This window comes from Nelumbo lutea, chromosome 3, assembly GCF_056320005.1.
Source record: "Nelumbo lutea isolate HS-2025 chromosome 3, American lotus-T2T, whole genome shotgun sequence".
NCBI lineage: Eukaryota > Viridiplantae > Streptophyta > Magnoliopsida > Proteales > Nelumbonaceae > Nelumbo > Nelumbo lutea.
In genome coordinates, this window is record NC_142686.1 from 93990161 (window position 1) to 94014961 (window position 24801).

At 37.0% G+C, this 24801-nt stretch overlaps 1 protein-coding gene and 1 pseudogene across 1 annotated transcript; both read right to left on the reverse strand.

Annotated features, from left to right (window-relative positions):
- Positions 1 to 11186: 11186 nt before the first annotated feature.
- On the reverse strand, positions 11187 to 14796 carry LOC148866941 (ammonium transporter 1 member 2-like; annotated as a pseudogene).
- A 3028-nt stretch (positions 14797 to 17824) lies between these two features.
- On the reverse strand, positions 17825 to 18611 carry LOC148866942 (large ribosomal subunit protein P2B-like). Its single transcript, XM_088981161.1, has 3 exons — positions 18477 to 18611; positions 18145 to 18380; positions 17825 to 18023 (listed from the first exon to the last, which is right to left on the reverse strand). Exons 1-3 carry the CDS (start codon positions 18562 to 18564, stop codon positions 17997 to 17999), a joined length of 351 nt encoding a protein of 116 aa, XP_088837287.1. The 5' UTR covers positions 18565 to 18611; the 3' UTR covers positions 17825 to 17996.
- Positions 18612 to 24801: the final 6190 nt, after the last annotated feature.

The following is a 24801-nucleotide window of genomic DNA, read 5'->3' on the forward strand; positions in this document are numbered from 1 at the left end:
TCTAGTTCATATGCCAAGACAGGTACTACAATTGCTTGTTCCACCTCCTTTAGCCCATGGATTGTAGATTCTTGGGCCAATGCCCATATGATTGGTATGCCTTCACATTTTACCTCATATAAATTAACCCTAGGGAAGGGCAAGATTATTGTTGCGGATGGATCTTAGACCCCAATCTCGGGTCAGGGTGAAGTCAGAATCACTAATAACCTTTCTCTTGACTTTGTCCTATATGTGACCCAGCTACAAAAAAAAATTATTGTCTATTAGTTCTCTAACAAAATCCCACAATTGCTCAAAGACCCTTTTTCCCACCCATTGTTTTTTTTAGGACTAAAGCACGGGAAAGACGATTAGAAGTGGACATGAAGTGGATGGAGTCTACCTCTTGGATGGACCTTCAGAGCATGGATTGTCAAGCTAGATTAAGTCTTGATCCAATGAGAAAATGAGTCTTCTGAAATTATGGCATTGTTGCCTTGGCCATATGTTTATCAATTCTGTCAAGTTTTTGTTTCTAAACTTGTTTGATTTTGTGTCCAAATAGAATTTTGAATGCGAAGTTTGTCATTTATCCAAACAATGTAAAAACACATGTTTTGTAAGTAGTAAAACAAATAATGTTGCTTTCCATTTGATCCATACTGATGTTTAGGGTCCATATGTTGTCCCCTGTATGGGGGGTACAAATATTCCATTCTCTTCATTGATGACTATAGTCAGTATATATGAGCTTTACTTGATGAAAAGTAGAGATGAAGTTCCTATGATTGTTCAAAACTTCATGAATATGGTCGAGACACAATTTGATAAAAGAGTTAAGATAATAAGATCTGACAATGCTAAGGAATACTTTGAACATCACTTGCATAGATTTCTTGAAGACAATGACACTATTCACCAAAGTTCATATAGTCATACTCCACAACAAAATGGGGTGGCTGAAAGAAGAAATAGGCATGTGGTTGAAGTTGCTTGAGGCTTATTGTTCCAAACTCATGTTCCAACTCGATTCTAGGGTGAAGCTATTGAGACAATTGTATATCTCATTAACAGACTCCCATCAAGGGTCCTTAACCTTCATTCTCCTCATCAACTACTCTTCCTTGATGAATTTCCTTTTAATCTACCCCTTAAGGTCTTTGGTTGTGTTTGTTTTGTTCATGATATGAGTCCTACTCAGTGCAAGTTTGACCCTAAATCTATTAAATGTGTATTCCTTGGTTACTCTCTACTCCAGAAAGGCTATAGATGCTTTGATGCTTTCTCTGGAAAGAGATATGTCTCTAAGGATGTTATCTTTTTGGAATCCTCTTCCTTTTTCCAATCATCCCGTCATTCTCTTCAGGGGGAGAATGTAAGTGAAGATCAAACTCCCTTCTGCCTTACTGTTCCTACCTCTATTCCTCCCTTTCTTCCTACATTTATTCTATCTCCTCCTCCTCCTCCTCCTATGAATCGATCTCGGTCTTGGTAGTAGTTTTTCATTAGGAGCAGTAAGAAGATGGCTCTTGAAGAAGAATGTCCATCACAATTTAATTCTCTAGACTCAAGTAATCTTGTACCTCCTGAAAATCCTATTATTGATTTTGACCTTGATCTTCATATTGCCATTTGAAAAGGGAAGAGGACATGTAGCAAATATCCTATTACTAACTATGTGTCTTATGATGCTCTCTCCCCTTCCTAATGTGCCTATATTTCTGCTATCTTTTTTGTTTCCATCCCTTGTAGTGCTATAGAGACAATGCAGTGCCCCAATTGGAAAGATGAACCAAGAAATGAATGCCCTAATAAAGAACCAGACTTGGGAGATTGTTCCTTGCCCTAAAGATAAGATTCCTATTGGGTGTAAGTAGGTTTATATTATTAAGCACAAGGCAGATGGCTTAATTGAAAGATATAAAGCTCGGGTTGTAGTCAAAGGATACACTCAGACTTATGGCATTGATTATCTAGAAAGTGTTTATGTAGTCAAAGGCCCATTACTCGTGGCCTTATATTAAATGGATGTAAAGAACACCTTCCTTAATGGGGACTTCCAAGAGGAAGTGTTTATGGACTTACCACCTGGGGTACATTTCCCTAACAGTGTTGGAAAAGTGTGCCACTTGAAAAACTCTTTGTATGGGCTAAAATAGTCTCCAAGAGCATGGTTTGATAGGTTCAGGAATGCCATCTTAAAAATTGGTTTTTCTCAATCTCAGGCTGACCACACCTTATTTATTAGAAGAGTTGATGGTAGAGTAACAATGTTGATAGTATACGTTGATGAAATTGTTGTGACAGGTGATGATACCACAAGTATCTCTCAGTTAAAGTCATTCATTGCTTCTGAATTTGAGATTAAGGACCTTGGTGTTCTCCGATACTTTCTTGGTTTTGAAGTTGCAAGATCCAAGAAGGGGATATTTCTGTCACAAAGGAAATATGTACTTGATTTTCTTCATGAGGTTGGGAAATTAGGGTGTAAGCTTGTAGAAACTCCAATTGATCACAACCACAAATTGAACTCTACTGAAGGAGAAGTTCTTCCAAATAGGGGGTATATTAGAGATTGGTGAAATGCCTTCTGTATCTTTGTTTAACTAGACCTGACATTTACTATATTGTTGGAGTGGTTAGCCAATATATGCATTAACCCAGGACATCTCATATGCAAGCAGTTAACAGAATTTTAGCCTACCTGAAAGGATGCCTTGGCAAAGGGATGTTGTATTCTAACCATGATCATCTAAAGATTGAGACTTACACAGATGTTGATTGGGCAGGGCCCATTGATGATAAAAGATCTATGTCTAGTTATTGTGCCTTAGTTGGAGGCAATGTGGTTTCCTGGAGAAGTAAGAAATAATCTATGGTTTCTCATTCTAGTGTTGAGACAGAGTACAAGGCAATGGCTCATAGAGTGTCTGAACTATTCTGGTTGAAGACCTTATTAACTGAGATGGGCATCCAAGCAGATGTTCCAATAAGACTATATTGTGACAATCAAGCAGCCAGAAATATTGCTCACAATCCTGTCCAACATGATCATACAAAGCATATTAAGGTGAATAGATAATTTATTAGAGAAATAATTGCTAGTAGAGAGATTTGCCTTCTTGTTGTAAGGTCAGAAGACCAAATAGCTGATTGCCTCACTAAAGGTGTTCACCATCCAAAGTTTGCTAAGAACCTTGCCAAGATGGGCATGATTGAGATATATGCTCAGATTGAGGGGGAGTGTTGAGAATGGTTAGATAGGGGTGTTTTTGGTCATTTTCTCATTTCTTATACTCTCTTTGTATTTGGGCACCCAGGTAGGGGCCTTCTTGTAATTATTAATTTTCAATTATAAAGTAAACTTTTGACACCTCTCGACACATTGCTTTCTTCTTCCTCTTCTTCTTCTTCTCTTCTTTCTTTCTCTCTCTTGAAACCCTAGTTTCTACAACTCAACTTAATTCGAAGTGGGTTCATGAAGCAGGTTGCAACAAAGAATTCAAGGCACAACCATAACATTCTGGTATCCATTATTAGCACACCCACTTAGATGAAATGTCTTGTATTGGTGAAGAGAAAAAGAACAAGAAGAAGACTGTGTTGAATGGTGTATACGAGAATGGTTGTTCCATTAAAGTCAATTGATAAGAATGAAAAGAGAAGGGTGATGATTGAACGATGCATAAATAGGATTTGGAAAACTATGGATGAGAATCTAAAGGTGGAAGAAAAGCAGAGCTACCAATTTTAAATGACCAGCATCATGGTGTCTCAACGTTCTATGAGGCTTCCCACTTCTCTGCTAGGTCATCGCCTTCCAATGTCTCCTTAACACTTCACACATTTTTGGATGCTGTGAAGGATGGAACTTTGTACACAAAAGAGCCACCTGAACCATATTCTTTAATCAACTAGCTTTCAACATTTGATTGAGCATTACTCCTCTATGATTTTCCACTCGACCAAAATAAAGTCGTTTGAACTATAATAAGGTCAAGGAGCAAGATGCCAAAACTAAATACATTTGTTTTTTTTTCCTGATGATTGGCTTGTTGATAAGTACTTAAGAGTTATGTGTTAGATAGTTATGCCCTTATCTCTAACCAAATTGATGTACTTATTGACATTTATTGTAAATGAATAAAATGCATAATTGATTCATGTTATTTTGGTATGTTTCTGTGTAATACCCTTAAACTGGACACTTATGAGACTTGTATTAGTTTAGAATCTTCACAGCCATTGGATAGATCTGGGGAGATTTATCCTGCCAAGGCTGACACTAATGTGCCACCAAGTGGGTTGGGGTGGCTTGTCTTAGCTACTTTCTCGCCCAAAATTATTACCCTTGGCTAAGCGGTCGTTGAAATGTAGCTTTAGGTGTCGAATCCACAAAGAAGCTAATTAAACCAACAAAAAGAGTTATCGCTAAGAGTAAATAACCTAAAAAATGATTTTCTATAAATAAGAATAAGCATATTCGAATAAAAGTAACAATGATTAAAGGATGAAAAGTAGTATTGCGATGAACAAGGCTTTGAGATTCACTTGATTGATTTGTTCAACTATTCTCAACTTTGATTTCTATTTATTACTCAATTGCAAGTTTCACATCCTAAAGAAACACTCGGAAAATATAACTTTAAAAACCAATGACAAGAACAAAAGTATTTGTTCTAAGAAAATTAATTTCAATGAAGAATAGAATGATCTATTCTTACAAGCTATCCAAGAACGACAATATATCAAACCGACAGTATTGCAGTAAATGATCAACCCATAAAATAAATCTACCCAATCAATTATTTTCTAACAAATTGCACATAAAAAGAGCATGGCTAATCTTATATGGAAATTGAAGAATATAACTTCTGGGTTTATCAAAAAAATAATAAAAGAAGTCTCTCATGAACAAAATTAAACATTGAAATCTCTCAAGGAATCAAAGTAAAATAACAAGTAAAACTCATCGATCAAGATCCTCCCTAGCCTTGTTGAAGGTTTAGTCGCACTTGGATGTCATTCTCCCCTCTTCTCTAGAAGTCGTCCCCCTTTTAGGTCAGATTTTTCACTTTTTATTGTGCTGCCAGTCTCCTCAATTTACTCAGCCTAGACTTGCGCCTTATACCCCAATTTTCACCTTGGTAGAGATTGATTTAGAAAAAGTTCTCAACAGATGAATTGTAGCACTATCTCTTAGCTATTCATATCTTCAAGAATAATTGGATTTCAACATCTATAGAGAAAGATATGCCCAAAATACTAGGCCCTGTTGAGTGTAAAATGGGAAACGAATCAGCAATCATACTTGGGTCATGGAACGTGGGCTTGGGTTTCTTGGACATATGTTTGGGTTTTCCTCCATTCAATTATTAATCTTTCCAGCATAAAAATTGCACAAATAATAAAATTGACATTTGTAAATTTACAATGGAAAAATACTACTTTTAAGCTCTTTATTTTACAAATGTAAATTGTTGAGCACTTTCTAGGTATACATCTCCATGCTTTCATCAGCTGTCAGGGTGAGACCTGAGGTACATGCAGTGTGGGTTTTCTTGAAACCTTGAACTAGACCAAATTTCAGTATTGCCCTGGACCTTGGAGACAGATGGACAAAACTGGAATGTTACACCTGACCCCTAGACTCGATTATGGTACTTCCCTAAGTGTCGGATTGGGCTGTCTTTGATATGCCAATCAGTGAGATCCTTGACCAGGTCAAAACTTGGGTATGTTGAGACAGTCCGAGAATTCACCTGAGTGGGTGATCACAGTGACAGGATTAGCCCCTTTGTCGGACAAAGTGAATGATCGGGGAATGCACTCTCTCTGATGGAAACCTAAACTGCCGGTAATTGATTTCAAATTGTTGAGATTTGTTTTGCAAAATACATTTATATAGAGATATACATTACTTTCTCTCTTGTCGGGAAGTGCTTGATCATTATGAGTTTAGAGGTTAAGTATAAGACCATCGAGGGTAATACCTGGTGGGCTAATCTTGCATCTACCCATAGTCCTTGGGCCTTCATAATGTGGCTAGACCCAAGGACCATTTAGTGTAAATGTTGGGCCCATTAAGAGCCCATACTGATGGATTTAGGGGTTTACTGTGTTCTGCAATGAATTCGGCTAGGCCTTGTAATAGAGGCTGGACTGAACCCATGTGATTGATGTCTAGATCAATGCTAGGGCCCCACACCATACAAAGAGACCAAAGCTAGCCAGCATTTAAAGGAAAAATGAGCTATATGACTAAATGGGCCTAAAGCCCATTTTGAACTGTGCTTAAGTGAGTTAATTAAAAGGGGGCGAATTCTGATTTATAATCTGATCAAGATTAACTAAAGGATAAGATAAGTCTTATCCATTTAAGAGTCTAGATCCAAATATCAGATTTGGATAAAGAAACTCTTTCCTAATTGGATTAGGAAGTTGATCCAAAGAAGGCTATAAATAGGGGGCGAATTCACCAGTTTATGCACCCTACCCAGTTTGATTTCCACTTTTGGATCTGATCAAGAATAGTTCTTGATATTGTTTCTTTCTAGAAGAAACAATCTATAGTCATGCTCACCAGTCCCTTGCATGATTGTTGCAGAAGAATTAGGGTTCTTACTAAAGAACCACTTTGTTGATCTTGCCTCACCATAAGTTGTGTCATCTTCAACGGATGCGGGTTTTGATCACATCTTTAGGCGTGAACACCTACGTTTGGAGTTACTGTTATTTTGTATCAAGTACATCCCTATTTGCTTCATTTTGGTTTTAGATCTGGTCTAGTTTATTTCGAGAGCAAACCTTAAAAAATGCAGATTTTTTAAATTAGGAAATAGGATTCCTAGATGGAAAAAAGAAATTTTTGAAAATTTTCCCAACCACCCAGCATGGTTTGGCCATCCATATGATGGATCTCCAATCCCTTCATTATGTGACCAATATTGCCACGGACAATTGTGGTAACATGAGAATCCTAGTGATCCAAGAGCTTCACCAACCCAAAATATCCAACAATTAATTTCTTGAAAGTATTCATTAAGCAGAATGTTAGTTGCCTTCACATCACAATGAATAATTTTTGGGTCATACTGTTCATGCAAATATAGTATCCCTCTTGTAGAAGTTCATTCCCATCCACGAGATGCCAGAAACCCTTGCCAAGATCAAACACTTTGGCAACCTCATACTCAAACAAAAGCTCTGTTGTATTCACCTCTTGCACAAAATTAACAAATTGACAGACATCTCTCACTACCTTCTTCTGCATATGAGGGGCCATTCTCACAAGATAAAGGAAACATAAGGACTATAAAGATGGAGGACGGTCACAAAAGAAAGCAAAACCTAGTGAAAACAATAGAGGCTCTACAACAAACAAAAAACCTTGACTCAAGATAATAGACACATATTGGGAACTAAAATGCAGCGAGCAAAGGATAGACACAACCATCCAGTCACTTCATTCACCAAGCAAATGGGAACCATAATGCTGCCCAAATTACAAAAATGCCTTCAAAAAGTGTGGGACACATCTACTAACAACTTAAACACGGATGGTACATCCCAAAAAATAGTCATTACAAAAATAAATTGTCACACCACTTGCGTGAATGTGTCAATGGGAAAATCACCCCTATTCAATAGCAAACTAAACTGTCACCAATTAGTTCCAATCACAGAGGGGCTGGGCATCCCACTTGCCTAACCCCAATAATCCATCTTTTCCATATGTATAGGGGGGTTGCCGCAAATCTTGTCTAAGTACCCAAAATCATGCTTCTCGATACAATGCCTTCTATCAAGAAACATGGGAGCTAAAATTTCAACCTAACCTCTTCCCTTGCTCAAATGTTTCTTAATAGAATGCCTTCCATCAAGAAACATGGGGGCTGACTTTTCAATCTAATCCCCTCCTCTCTAGTGCTTCTTAATAGCATGTCTTCTATCAAGAAGTAGGGGGGCTAATAAATAATAGAGGAAACGATGAATTGTATCACCCTCGTCTAATACACCATTAAATAAAAATGTTGTTGACGATATTCTTCCTATAGAGCTAATGCCCATAATCCTTCACCCATCAGGCTCCATGATCAGCCTTCAACAACAACTTCAAAGTCCAAAACCCAACATAACACAATTTTCACTCTCATAATGAAGAGTAAAATAGGCACTAACCTATTCTAATCCTCGTCACCAACCAATGGGTAATAAAATGAACTTGCAATTCAACCAATTGCTTCATTCTACGCTCTCATTGCCACAAGCACAAAACCCCACCGCTATGCGCTATCCAATCTTGAAGAACGAACACCAACCACTCCCATCACCCCAACGAAATGCAAAGATCTCCAAACATCTTTTTCCTTGCCGCGGTCATAAAATCAAAATCAGGAATTAATTTCTCCATTTCCAAAACACCAAATTGCAAGACACGCCGACTGCAAAAATGCTTATTGATAAGAATACTCTTACCAATAAGCAGGGGGGCTAATTGTAAGTACATGTAGTTTTCCATTGTCATAACTATGATGAAGGTATCAAAATAAAACCACATATATACCTATTACAACATAGAGAGCCACCCGAAACTTACGATGAGCTCAGAAAGCCACCCACAACTTGTGATAAGCCCATAATGCTATCCCAAGCCTACGATGAACTCAAAATGCTAACCTAAGCCTGTGATGAGCACAAAAATCCATTCTAAACCTATGATGCGAACAGAACATCAATGAGACTCGAGGAAGCCGTGACACAGCACCTCGAGGGTGACCAAGTGCATAACCAAAAATGCTAGTCAGACCCAGGTCCCACCTCTGCCACATGGCCACAAAGAAATCTACAATAGGATGTAGTCTGCACATGCTAGATGAGAATCCTCAAGAGAAAGAAAATTTTGTCCTTAGAGGATCTTGCTAGACATGTGGTGAAACCCCAGTTGCGTTCCCTTGGTATAACCAACACAAAGACAAGGATTTCCTTTCCTAATGAGAATCAAGACCCTTTTGGATCATTCTCCTTAGGGTCTCGAGATCCTCCTTATAAAAGAAGGAATAAAGTACAACCACAAGACATCTATCACTCTCATTGATACCCGACTCTGTTGAGACTCCTAAACGACTGAAGACATAACTATTATCTCATTTTGCAACCTTAAACAAGCTTTAATCCTTCTTTGTCCTTTAAAGAGACCATCCTACATAGCCTCAATACCATACTTACTCATGGATGTGATCTCTTAATTGAGAATCAACACTTCAATTTTCCATATAAGAATAGTGGTTGATCTCATGATCTAGTTTGGTGCGTGCAAGCATGAAGGAATGACAAACAAGCTTTGATAGGCAGGAACCAATAGCATGTCTAGAAACAATGATGCTTGGTATGAAATGGTGGAGATTTCGTATCTAGTAACAATGATGATAGACATAAACCAAATGCCTGGCATGAGCTTCAAGAGGATAATGGTTTTGAATGCAAAGTAGGGTTTTATTCTCTTCTATTTCGTGCATCTCACCATCCACCACCTACCATGTCGCTTTATCATCCACCTTCTCCATCGTCTGTGTTTGAAATGCCGAGAAGTTGGAAAAAGACCATTGCTACTCTGGTTCAATCTCAAGGAAGAAGGCGATGAACAGTGTTTCTTCATAACGATAGTTTTGTTATTTAAAAAAAAAATAGTCACACATGTCATCACATGATACAGATAACTGACATACTATTAACAGTGGAGACTAAATTGGTAGTTTCAGGAATTTAGATACTACAATGGCACGTTTTTGAATTTCGAGTTCTAAAGTGAGACTATCTCCAAAGTACAAGGTACTAATATGCAATTTACCCTTTTATATTTTAAGATGAAGAGAGGCAATCATGTGAGTGAAATGAAACAAGAATTTAAAGAAACTTTTGAGTGAAATGATTCTTGATATTTTAACTAGTTTGGTTTGAAGAAAATGGAGGTATTTTCAGGTCAAATAGGGTTTAAGAGAAAAAGGGTTAGGAAAAGAAAATAAGGGAAGTCCATATGAGTATTTTGGTAATTTAACGCATTTCATTGTCTAACTTAACAGTTAGGGGGCATTTGTCGCAAAATGAAAGTTCTGGGGGTAATTGTCACTAACCCCATAGCACATGGACATGGGATCTTTGTATCTTATCCTTTTTCTCTTTCTTTTTGGGGAAAAGCCGCTTTACAGCTTTACCTCAGCTTTTCCCACTGAAGTAAGCCCAAGCTGACCTCAAGCCTCAAATGGTGATAATGTGGAATTATGGGTTGATCATTCAACTCTATTTAAGGTCAAGGCTTTGGCAGGCTTGGGTGCAATCTGAGTCTCTAAGGTCAAGTCCAAAGCTTGGCAAGTTTGGGTGCAACTGAGTCTCTAAGGTTAAGGTCTTAAAACTAAGCTCATAGTCTAATTGTATCTTTCGATGCATAAAAGTAAATCATCACTTAGACTGTGTTTGGTTGTAAAGTTGTGGAGAAAAGCAAAAGAAAATAGGTGTGTGTTTAGGAGGGTTGAGCTAAAGATTCAGCTAAGCTAGTTCAATTGCTTTCATCTTTTCAAATAATCTATTCAAAGAGGCTGAAGGCTGAGTTTGGAAGGAGTACAAATGCATATATGTAGAGTGCAAAACCTTATATTTTGTAATATTTTGTAGGGTAAAATACAAAGAGTCCCCTTGTACTATGGGGTCTATGACAAAGACCCCCTGTACTTTGTTTTGCAACAAAGACCCCCTTTGTACTATGGCCGTGAGACAAAGATCCCCTTTTGTTAGTCTTCCGTCCAAAAAGGCCATTACAATATTTTTTAATCCCCATACTACCCTTGTAATAACTAGATGAGAAAAACATTGTTCATCTTCCCCGACCTTCTGATACTACCCTTCCATTCCTTCATGTTTCTCTCTCTCCCTCTCTCTCCCCCGATCTCTCTTCTTTCCCTTCCCCTTAACAGCGTTGGGATTGAACCCATTTAATTCAATCCCGACCTCTATCTCTCTCTTTCTCTCTCCATTTGCCTGCTTCCCTAACTAGTTCAAAACTTTCAACTTGTCCTCAAATACAGCTGGATAGGCAACTTCTGCCATCACGAAATTGCAGCATGATAGGTTTTGGGCATTCTAGGAGCGCCATAGCTGTTATGATGAAGGTTCTAGAGGTTGGGATTTGCACCGAAAGCGGAAAATAATCACACAGCTTGGGATGGACTTTGATTAGCAGCGGGAGTGCTATTAGCTGGTTCTATTATTCTCATCATTAAACCTCCCTACTTCTGCGACTGCTCATCTTCATCATGGTATACATATGCAAAGCCACCATGCCGGGTCACCCACCCAAAAATAGGACCCATGTTTTAACACATAAAACATAGGACCCATGGTGGCACTCACCCACCCAAAAATCATCAAAATTTGGATAATTTGAGCAGCTAAGAGCTTTCCACCTCCTCCCATGAACAGCTCATATGGCCTCCCTGTGGCTTGGTATACCTCCTACACATATATGTCCCTTGCAAACAAGCCCGTGAATATAAGACCCCAACTTCCACAGCCACCGTGCAATTGCACAACCTCTAGTGGGTCATCATATTTGAACTTCTCAGCAAGCTTGTTGCATCCAATCAAGACCCAGGAGGTGACGAAATCGCAGACGATAGCAGCCCATGGCTCCACCACTGAGTAGCCGGAGGTGAGTAGCCAGAGGTGATTGCTGCAAACCCACCAAGCAACCCATTGCACACATCGGTAACGTTCCAATGTCTTGAAATCAACCTTTTCCCGAACAGAGTGGTCAGTGCAGCCGTGCAACCAGCCAAGGTCGTGGTCATTGCAGTCCAGCTGAGTAAATGAGGTAAGCGACGAACTGCATTCTCTCCGCTATAGAGCCTTAGTGATCCCGACAGCAGCGATGGCAAAATCCCATTGACACAGGAAGTTATTGTAATCGAACAGCTCTGACGGTAACACCTTCATGCCCAAGAAGTGACGGCCAATGAAGCCGTTGGAAGGAGAATCAAAGGCAAAGGCGAACCCGAAAAGATAGTAAAAAGCAGACCCCTAGCGGCCGCATTGAGCACGTTGGTTAGCATTATGTTCATGGTGTTCTTGGCTCGAATGGAGAAGAGAAGAAAGGGAAGATGAGAAATGGGTTCCCTCCATCCTTTCATTTCAAAGAGTTGGGAGAGAGAAAAAATGAGAGAGGACGGTGAGGGAGGGGAAAAGAAGAGAAGAAAGGATATTTTGGTAGGAGAAAAAATGAGAGAGGACGGTGAGGGAGGAGAAAAAATGAGAAATAGGTCTTAAAGAGAAAAAGAGCAAAAAAAACTAAAATAGAAAAAGTTTAGTAGGATATTTTGGTAATTTAATGCATTCTGGGGGGTCTTTATTTCATGGTCATAGTACAGGGGGGGTCTTTGTCACAAACCCCATAGTACAAGGGGATCTTTGTAATTTACCCTATTTTTTATGTATTTATGCTGCTGTACATATTTGCATTTGTACTCTTTCCAAACTGAGCGGAAGTGGAAACAGCCCTTCAAATGGCAACAATTATTTATTTATTTATTTATTTATTTATTTTTGATAAGAGGCAACAATTAATTTGGGATCTCCAACTTTTTCATCAAATGTAACTTAAAGGCTTTTAGTGTAAGGTCCATCTCAAAAATCCTGAAGCTATTGTACTTCAGCCTTCCCAAACAGGCTAAATTATAGAGAGAGCCCAAATTGGTCGTCACTTGTTATTATTTGGATTGTCCACTTCAACCTCCCAATGGGGCCTAAATAACAGAATGACTTTTTAGGGGGGGAGTAATATATATAGCTTATATTATTTTCTTGCAAAAAAAAGGAAATATGTATTTTCTTTTCTTTTCATTCTTTTCATTGTCGGCATTGTTAGAATCAGCATCCAACAATGAAAGATAGGATCAGTTTTGCCTTTTACAATAGCCCAATTGTAATATGAGCTTATACAAGTTGGTTTCTTAAGCAGTTAGGCCTTGTTTGGGAGGGCTTTTGCGTTTGAGTTGAGCTGTTATAGAGAAGCCGTTCATATTTAGCATTCATGTTCCAAATATGCTAATCAAAGAAGCTTCGTGTTTAGTCGCTCAACTGGAATTTTGAGCATTGATGTGGACTTTCCAAATTTTCACCAAATATATGTGTCTGGTTGGCATTGATGTTGTTGCTCCAGAAAACGATGATACATCAGCACCACATTGGGCAAAATAGTGCTTCAGGAAATGTCTGTTTGTTTAGAACCGTTTTTCCATAAAAAATGGTTCTTCAAGCCACGCTTTAGAAATCGAGAAGGTGTGATTTGGAGCAATGCCAAATTTGGTGTTTTCTCAGATTATAGTTTGTTGCTGTCAACAAGGACGTGATGTGGCAGTGAAGTGGACTTCCTATAATGGGTACCAGTGCTGAAAACAGACATGGAGCACTGGTACTAAACAAAAAGTGTTGTTGCTTTAGGAAACGTCCTACCTAGCAGCAACGTTTCAAAACAAATAAAAAGACACTATTTTCTCATAAAACGGTACTTCCTACCTGAGAAAATGGTACTGTATCTATAGCACCAATGCCAAACATATACATAATTTATGAGATTTCTATATAGACCCCACCTCGAAATGCTAGAAGCCACTGCCCAAAAGCCCTTCCAAGTGGAAAATGATTATTGATTTAGAAGGTACCAACTTACCATGCTACTAAAGTCTAACAGGTTGTAGGGGAGACATGGGATCAGGATCAAGTCCCACCTTCACTTGGGTTGGGGGGTTTCTAGGGACTATGGGTTTGTGAGAGAGCCACCACCTATTGTGTAGCACGTTACTAAAAAGAAAAAGAATATTGATTTAGTAGTCTGAACGAAATGATAGTTTAGTAGCTTTGGTGGATATGATAGGATTAGTAGGACTTCCTTGATGGAGTGATGATTTAGATGGGGGTATGGTGACAGTAGAGAGGATAGATTAAGCAATGTGTGTCTATCATTTCTAAGAAAGTGCTCATTAATGGCTCTCCTTCTAGAACCATCCACCCAGCATCAATGCCAAACACTCCCCCCAAAATTCAAAGATTACTCTCTAAAGTGTTGAAAGTTAAAAGAGTCATCTAGGGGTGAACTTGGGGAGGTGTCTAACAGGGTGGTAGAGTGGAAGGAGAAATTTTTAAATGTAGCAAGGAAATAAATCCTAATCAAATTTGTAACTAGTATTCTTCCCATTTACACAATGTCTTGCTTTCTTTTGCCTAATGAACTATATGATGACATTGTGAGATTGCAACTTTGCAAGGAACCTTAAGTGGGGTCATTCTAATGATAAAAAATAAAAAAAAAATCATTGGATTCATGGGAGGGAGGTGCGTGATGGACTTAGAGACTAGATGTTTCAATTTCGCTCTACTTGTCAAAGAGGTTTGGAGATTGATCTCTAATCCAAATTCTCTCTGGGCCAAAATGTTTCAAGCCAATATTTTCTGAGGGGATGTCTATCACCATCATTATTAGAAATGAGGTTCCACCATTCACATACAGTTCCAGTAAAGTTAGAAGGGACCTGAACTAGTTCTCTAGTATTAAACCAAACTTATTTATCTACAGGGCAGTTTATAAAAATGTGGTCCATATATTTTTTTATGAATAAAATGTGGTCTATATCTTCTTCTTCCCCACATATAACACAAGATCCATCAATATCCAGACCTCTCACAATCAGATTTTCTTTTATGGGAAGTTTATTATTAAGGAGGAATAGAAAATATTTATACTTTGGAGGAGTTTTCATACCCCATATTTTATTGGTGCCATCCATAGGCCTCAAAATATGACCAATGCATTAAGCAAATCTCATTATATGCAGATTTAATAGAGAATTTACCACTCGGATTAGGTCTCCAGATTTGTTTGTTTTCCACATCACTTGAAGGGATAAAAATGGACTTAATCTTATTTTTCACATCCCAGGTGAGCGAGTCTCTCCTTATCACCTCACTAACTTTGAGGTTAATAGTAGAAACTGTGTTTTCACCTTTTTCATCAATTGAATTGATTAGGGGTTTTTCATTCTCCCAATTATCCAACCAGAACCTAATTGAGTTGCCATTTTTTTATTACTTTTTCCATTTCATCCCCTTTTTTCCCAGAGTGCTGATTGCGGGATTCGATTCAGTGTCAATGCTGAAACAACCCAGCTAATACATCAACGAGACAGCCCTCATTGGTCTAACTGAGTTGCCATTGCCAATAACCACTCCAGCTCCTCTTTTAATTAACTCTCTAGAGGAGAGAATACCTTTCCTACTGCTGTTATTGATAAAATCTTAGAAATCTACATTCCTACTTCTAATCGGGATGATGATATAATTTGAGCCTAATGAACGGACTAGGAGCTTGTCAGTTCACTCAACTTACCATATGATAATTTTGTAGGCAGTTTGGTCTGTGCTGATGTAGCTCCTAAGATCAAGGCCTTTGTTTTGGAGGGGCATGCACAATGGTTTGAATGTGAACTTTAATCTCTTTAAGAAAAAGGTAGTTGATGATCCTAGACCTACTTGCCTTGTATGCAAAATGGATGCTAAATCGGTTATTCATATCTGTTTGAATGTGAGTTGCTAGTCTACTTTTTATTGGAATTTTGGTTTTTCAACTGCTCAAAGACAAATCCAGATCTCCCGCCCACACAAACTCTACCCACGTCTACCCACATCTCAACCACACATGAAGAATATCTCATCCTCCTATATAATATCATGTAGGGGGAGATGTTCCCAATTCATGAGAGCTAGTGTGTTGTGGGTAGACGTGAGATCCAAAGTCCTCAAAGACAAGACATCGACAAATGCCACCGCAGATCTTTACTATGTTCCCTCTTGACCAATGACCATTGCTTGGCTACGATGGATTAATCGTAATAATATTGTGCATGGTGAGGATCCTGTTTATGACCCTTAAATGAGTTGTAGAATGCAAACAGGCTATATCAGGAGAGATGGCCGCAACAGCTCTGAACCCCATGGTTTAGAGAACTGATAAGTGTTGCTAGCTCTTTTTTATGAATTTTTCAGTCAGATTTCGTGAAATGAGTTCGTATTCAAAAGACTAGCAATACCAGTAAGAGAGTTCAGCCTTCAGAGTTGGTACTAGAAGGCCTCACCAATCATGCAATCTACAGCACTAACGCGTGGACCGAGTACCTAAAGTCATCACTTGCACAACAAACTTTGTGAGCATCTGTTTGGAGAATGTAGCTGATTGATTAGCCACTAGCTAATGTTTAGTTAATCTTATTTAAATAAAAAAAAATAAGATTCAAAAAATATAATAGTTACAGACAGAACTCAGAACCAGAAGGTTCAGAAACTTAATCCACCCAACCCTCATTTCTCATGGTCGTTTTAGATGGATAACCATGGTTCATGAGAATCTAAGATGTTGACCAATATAATACATGATTCACTTTCTCAAATGAAACTGCTTCATCGGCAAAATCATTTTACTTTTTGTTGGTGTGGCCATTGAAAACATAAATATTGGCAAACACCGCCCAACCCTCAAGAGTTTCATAGGATGTACATGGGGATGAAAACACAATAAGAAGCATGGCTTTACAAGATCTGTGGCTACAAAATGACGATTGATTCACAGGTTCAGAAACTTAATCCATCCAACCCTCATTTCTCATGGTCGTTTTAGATGGATAACCATGGTTCATGAGGATCTAAGATGTTGACCAATATAATACATGATTCACTTTCTCAAATGAAACTGCTTCATCGGCAAAATCATTTTACTTTTTGTTGGTGTGGCCATTGAAAACATAAATATTGGCAAACACCGCCCAACCCTCAAGAGTTTCATAGGATGTACATGGGGATGAAAACACAATAAGAAGCATGGCTTTACAAGATCTGTGGCTGCAAAATGACGATTGATTCACGGTGAAACACAAATCAACCATTATACATAGAAGGCTCAAAACACAAAGTTCGATCTTCTAAGATATGAACGCATAATTGGTAGGTAGAAAAAGAAAACTCAAGGTCCTGGCACAGGGTTAAAGATAAACACGAGAGACTAGAGTCTCATATTCAGGGCAACAACCTTGTTTTGAGCCAGAACCAAACAGAGTTTCATACCCCTCCATGAATCAAATATTTGCTCACAAAGTCAAACAATGAAAGGGAGGTCCAATATACCAAAAAGAGAAATTGATATCCAGTAATTTCAAGATGATCAGAAAGCAAATGGGTAACATACATGGGAAGTGGGAACACCGCAATCTTTGAGTAGAAATTTGGGTAGGGAATCAAAGGCATTAATTCAAATCTGATCCATGTGAGAAGAATGCTAAAAATGGGTTATCAAGACATTAATTCAAATCTGATCCATGTTGAAGAGTGACAAAAATGGGTTATAGCATCAGTGAGCAAATGACAAAGATGTGCTGCAGCATTCAACATTTAGGTTTCAACCATAAACCATTGACATGAAAACACCAGACGAACCATAAAGAAATCCATTATAGCTTTTTGCTCATAAAGAAGCTCAAAACTGGTCTCTCGAAGGACTAAACAATAGGCCATGTCCCATTTGCGTTTTCTGAAGATGATTCTTACTATAATCAAGCATTAATCCGTTACCCCATTGGCCTAAGTTCCATTTTATGTTCTACCCACATGGGCATTTTCACTGTAGAACACTTAGACCACTACTTACTGTCATCAGTTTTTTTCATGGCTCCCCAAAAACTGTATAGTTTACAATAAACTTAATGCAAAAATAGATCTAAGCTTTACAAGAAAAAGAAGCAGAAAACGATAGAAGAAACAGAATGCCAAAAATTGTATTGAATCAAATGATAACAGAATTGTTAAAAATGCCAGCTTGACAACTAATCATCTCAATATTGTTCAAACTAGAAAGCAACAACTGCGCGTAATGGGAGCTCTAATACCTACCAAAAAAAGTGAAATTTCATAATCCTAACTCCTCAATCGAACAAACTGAAGCCCATATCCTGCAAATAACAAAAAAAAAGAGAGACGATCGATAACATCGTTCAAGCAATCGACATATATTCTAAAGTATAAGCCAAACAGAAATAAATGCATCGTAGCGAACTCGGTTTAAAGCAATACCTCGTCAGACTCTTCCTTCTCTTCAACCTTCTCTTCCTTCTTTGACTCTGCTGCAGCAGGTGCAGCGGCTGCTCCGGCACCAGCGCCACCACCGGCAGAAACAGCAACAGCGACACCACCGCCGGAAGGAACCGAGGCAAGCTTCTCCCTACCAGAGGCGATGAGCTCGGTGATGTCCTTCCCCTTGACTTCAGTAAGAAGGAGTTCTATTCTATCATCTTCTGCTTCTGCCCCGACTGTACAACAAAAAGAAGTAAGATCCAAAAGGATTTAGAATGAAGAAGAGGATGCAAAAACCCAACTCCGGATCTATAAAACCCAGATTAGAATACCTGATCCCAGGATGGTTTTGAGGTCATCGGCGGAGGGCTGGAGGTTTCCGCCCAAGACAGCGAGCAAGTACGCAGCGATGACCTTCATCTCGGATTCCAGGAGACAAGAAAAGAGAAGTGAGCAGTGGCTAGGGCGAAAGACTGCGAGGAGCGAAAATAAGGTTTATATAGGATTTTACATTCCCATCTATAAGTTTGGAGAGTGCTACCGGAACTCGAGTAGAATTACGCGCTAAAAAGGACAAAACACCAGCCCAGTTAGGACTTGGGACAGTCAATGTATGAGATGTACGGATACATATCATGTTCAAATGTGTTCGAACCGTTCCAACTTGAATTTATATATATATATATATTTAACTGTACTCTGTCTCAGAATTCTGATTTGAAATACAGACTTTTCAAAATTATAAACAATTCCACCTATGACATCCATGCTCGCCCTTAAATTGGCATCAATTCTGAACGGTGGAGCTAGGATTTCTGGGATAGAGTAAACAGTAAAAACCCTTTTTTTACAACCATGTGACCCAATGTTTGAATTAATTGTTAAAACCTCTCTAAAATTTATGATATCTGAAGTTTAAATTCTTTAGGCCACGTTTGTTTGCATTGCAAATAGAGGGGAAAAATTCCATTCTCAGTAAATTTTACATCAAAATTAAATGAAAAGTTTATCATTTATAAAATTGATGTAAAACTCCCTCTTCTTTTTCCATCAATGTAAAAGATCCTCTGAATCGCTACAATGGCCAAATAGCATCGGTCTACATTCTCGGCAACGATGCAAATGTAGCCATATGGTTTCTAACACTATGGCATCTCATTAGTAAGGTGCATTGGCTCTCTCAAACATGCATTAGTAACATCTCCCTATTCCCTATGCACGTTTGGAATGTGCAATGGGACATGTGTGGGGTGTGCTTTGTTAGGAGCCAATCAGAACTCTTCCATTAGAAAGATAACAAAAAATGCAGATGTCATGTTCTTAACATGTAGAAACTTTGTCAAGGAAGAAAACAAATTAAGTTCCGAAATTGATTATCAATAAATGCTTATAATCGCAAGGAATTAATTAAATTGGTGATCAAGTGAGAACCCGAAGGAAATATATCATTAATAAGGCTGTGTTTGGTTTGCACTAGTATAAAACACAAATGCATAGCAGTGCAAATGTAAAAAATGCAAAATCTTGTTTAATTTTGTTTTGGATTTTACTTTATTCTGCTTCATGTTTTAATTTACTTCATTTCTACTGCAATCAAACAAAATAAGTTACAATTAGAAACATAAATATGTCAGAATTTACACTCAAATCATTTGCACTGCCATAGTTTTGCATTTGCATTGCAACCAAACACAGCCTAAAGAAAAAATAAAAAGTAAGGAATTCAATTCAAAGGATATGCAACTCAAAAACAACTTTCAGTTGAGCAATTAAACAGGACAAGAAATTTAAAATTTGAAAAACTATGAATAGACAAACAAACCACATTGACGACGATAAGTAGAAATACAAAGCCAATCACTGGAGGTGGTGGTGGTGGTAGCATTGAGAAGGGAAGAAGGAAAGTGAAAGTGAGGTAGAGGATGAGAATGTGGATGCCAAGCAGATGAAAGGAGAGAAATTGGTGCATAGTTTAGGGGAATGGCTTCTCGATTGCTAACACAACTCTGGGATGTGAAGATGCTCTACTTTCTCACTCTTTTGTCTCTTTGACTTTTTCATCATTATTGTTATCTCAAATTTGTTCATTTGCAAAGAATTGTAGAAAAGGAAGATCAAAAGATAACAGAAGATTGAGATCAATGAACTAAAGAGTGAATTTAATGAATACTTGAATTCTATAATTGGTTTCCTTTCCATTCATTTTCCCCCACCCTATTATGAGTTTTAATTCCTCCATTTATTATGGGAATATAGAGGGAGAATGGCTCTACTTCTGGGTTGGTTGCATCAACGGAGAGGTGAAGGATGATAGAAAGAACAAAGAAGAAGAAGAAGAAGAAAACAGAGGAGGGGACTGGGCAGCTATTGTCGCTCACCTACTTCCCGTTTGAAAGTGAGAAACAATGAATAGTGTACATTGGAAGTGGAACCATTTCCAATAAGCTTTGAGGTGAGCCATACCATGTAAGGACAATTTCGATATTTTATAAATGTTAAGAACCTAACATTAGCATTTTTTATATCTTTCTAATGGATGGGTGTACATGCCAAGATGTCAAAAGCCAAAGGGGAGTTGTTTGCCACACTTAAAGCTTTAGGAGAGGTATCAGTCACTATAAGAAACTTCAATGTTTCAACAATTTACCCATGTTTTAAAAATCATTCAAGTTAATGGTTTAATCATCTAGTTCAAATGGGTCCACCCTAGTAAACTTGTACTGAAAAGCAATTGAAAACCAACTAATTCATTTATGGGATTTGATACATACATGCATACATACATACATGGTATAATAAGACAATCAAACATGGCATAATAACCACATAGTTGTTTAACAAACTATAACAGATTGCACCAACTCTATTTGTCTATTAACCCCCCTCAAGTTGGAGCATGTGAAGAACAAATCCCCAACTTGTGAGTTAAAGTAGAGAACTAGTCAACACCTAATGCTTTTCTAAGAAGATGAGCAAGCTATTCTTTTCTCAATGAACCATCCAAAAACAATACAACAATTTAGTTTTATTATCTTTGTAATGTAATTTACAAAACAAATTTTAAATAACTGGCTAATAGACTAAGGCCTTTGTTAGACAAGATTATTTCTCCTTGTCAAGCTGCATTTGTCCCTAGGACGCAAATTCTTAATAATGTGTTGATTACTCATGAATTTCTACATTACATTAAAAAGAGAGGAACAATGGGGCTTTTGCCTTGAAAATTGATATGGCAAAAGTGAATAATAAAGTTGAATGGGTGTTCCTTATTAAAACTCTAGAGTCTTTGGGGTTCCTTGCTAGTTGGACCCACTTATTCAAACTTTGCACTTCTACTCACTCCTTTTCTATTTTGGTGAATGGAACAATCTAAGAAATTCTCTAGTAGTAGGCCAGGGTTTCTATCAAGGCAACCCAATTTCTGCCTATTTGTTCATAATTTGTATGAATGTTCTCTCTTTACTAATGAGTAAGTTGGTTCATGAAGAGAAGTTATTGAGAATTAAAATTGCAATTGGGTGGTGCCTCACTATCTCTCACATAATATTCGTGGATGACTTAATTGCTTTTGGCAAAACATCCTTGGGAGAATTGGGTATAATCAAAGAGGCCCTCAAGCTTCTTGGTGAAAACTTAGAAGAGGTAAATTGCTCTAAATCTGGCATTTTTTTTAAGTAAAAATGCCCCCAGGCGTATAAGGAATTTGATGGCACAATCATTACATGTGAAGTTCATTTATAGGAAGGAGAAGTATCTTGGTGCTCTGTTATTTATTAGATGGGATAAGGAAGCATTCAACAGGTGCATGATCATCTAGTTTGTTGGAAAGTCAATATCTTGTCATTTGCTGGCTGTTTTGCAAGGTCCAAAGTATCCTCAAATGTATCGAAAATGCAATTTTAAGAGATGTATTAAAATATATGTTGGATAAACATGCATATCAAAGAAAAATTAAGATATGCATAGATACACATGAATATACTATAAATATTTCAATAAATCATAAAAATACATCAATAACATTAAATTTAAGACCTCAATGAGATATATACACATTAAATTAATATATTTTGATGGTTTTATAAAGAAATACACTATAGTTAATTATAATTTCATTAAAAAATCTATGCTTAGCTATAATTTATAAACTAAAATTCTTAAGTTTTATTGAATGGGAAAAACCCAACTCCCTTATCCAACCATAAAGCATGCATTAGCACAATTTCTAAGTGAAAATATAATTAATAATTATTTATTATTTAGATAACTATTATTTTTTTCAAAAATTATAAAAAATAAAAAGTATATAAACATTATACAATATATTCAAAAAATAGTTATTAAAGAAGAAATTTCAATTGCTTTGTGGATATGATAGATCATCCATAGAATTATAATATATTCAATCATTGTGATCAAATGATAAAATATATTTAATTATTATTTACTTTTTAAATCTAAAAATATAAAAATAAAAAGATATTAAAGAAGAAATTTCAGCTGCTCTATGGATATGATAGATAAATCCATAGATATAAATCATATTAAGCCTTTATAGGTATATAAAAAATTACATTTTCAAATTTATCTTAATTTATATTTTCCTTAAATATCTTCATGAAATTTCCGTAGATCTACTCATAACACAAAAAAAAAGGTTGTGATTTTGAATGTAAGAAATGTAGATCAACATAGATTTAAACATTCAAGAAAAAAAAAAGAAATCACAAGATAAAAAATTGAAAAATTTACATATTTTTTCAAAATTTGAAAATCTTAAAAAATAATGATTCACACTTGTTTCTTGCAAAATTTTTCATATTTATCACTCTAAGAATGAGGTTTGAAGTTTTATTTGGGGGATGAAAGAAGATTTGCTTCAGGGGAAACAAGCTTTTTTTTTTTTAGTTTTTGGTCGTATTTTTTTCATAACGTATCGATCAATACACTTTTGGTATACCCCGATGCACCCCAATATGATGGAAAAAAGACAATACTGTCAATTTTCCATCGTATCTCATATCAAACTTTTAAAGATATGATATCGGGTGTATCGTATCAAAATTTGAAACAATGCTTTGCTCTTTTAAAACATTTAGTTGTTGTAGTTCAATCTTATAATATGTCTATTTCGACCCTTACATCTATTGTGTGCAATGATATGGAGCGGTTAGTGAGGTGGTTCATGTAAGGGTGAAGGTGAAGGATGTCATTCTCCAATTGTTGGAGCGTAGAATACATAAATGATGCATTTCTAGAAAAAATTGGGTGGATAATCCTTCTTAAACCTAATCTATTTGGACAATTATTCTTAAGGCAAAGCACTTTCCACATGATGATTTCATAGGGACCACTCCTAGAACTGGAGATTGTTGAGTGTGGAAAGGAATTTGTAAGCTTGGCTAGATATGTTTTGAAGGAGTGTATTAAAAAAGTTGGTTATGGAAATACTATTCGGATTTGGGGGACCCTTGGGTACCCCAAATATTTGCCTGACGTATGGGTGCCAAATTCCATTGCAATGAAAAGTTGCTACATAGACCTCAGCATATTCAATGTCTACAACCTCTAATGCATCAACTCTAACCTCAATAAAATGTAGGTCCTTATCAATCAATGAACCAATGTTCATGCACTAGTTGCCTTATGATCTTTAGATGCACCATCAACAAAGATCAAAATATCTGCTCGAGTTCACGACAAATACAATTGTCTGCTCTGTTGTTGTGGCCTAAGTATATAGTGTTTGACAATACCCCTATGAGCAGCAGGGGTGGCAATGAGTTGAGCTTTTTACGAGTTGTTCAAGTTTGGTTCAGCTTGATTTCAATTGAGCTTGAACTCGAGCCCAATTCATTGGCTCGACTATGAAACGAACCGAGTTCGAGCCTACTAGAGCTCGGTTCATGAGGCTCGTGAATTGGCTCGAATATATATATATATATATATATAATATTTTTATATATAATTTTTTATTTTTATAAAATATTTTTTCTCAAAATCATTTTTGAGCCGAGCCGAACTCGAGCTTATGAATTTTTTATTCAAACTCAAGGTTCTGGCTTGAACTGACCTCAAGCTCGAACTGAGCTCAAGCCTTATATATATATATATATATATATATATATATATATATATATATATATATATATATATATATATATATATATATATATATATATATATATAATTTTTTATTTTTATAAAATATTTTTTCTCAAAATCATTTTTGAGCCGAGCCGAACTCGAGCTTATGAATTTTTTATTCAAACTCAAGGTTCTGGCTTGAACTAACCTCAAGCTCGAACTGAGCTCAAGCCTTATACTATTCGGTTCGGCTCAAATCCACCCCTAATGAGTAGTAATAGACAGCTATTCATTACAGAGCCTGAGGACCGACTGGATTGAATTACTCGGTAGGGGTAGATGCTGACCCACCAAATGGTTCTTTTTCTATTCATTAAGAGCCTTTGCTTTTGGACTTTTATGCTTTATCTTTCTCCTCCTTGGCCTAAGACCACCCAAATGATTCATCAAACTACCGAATAAGAATAAAAAAAAATCATCCTGTTCACGACGTAGTAAACCACTAATTATGGATAAGTTGTCTTTCCTTTTGGACTTTTATGCTTTATCTTTCTCCCCCTCCCTATTTGT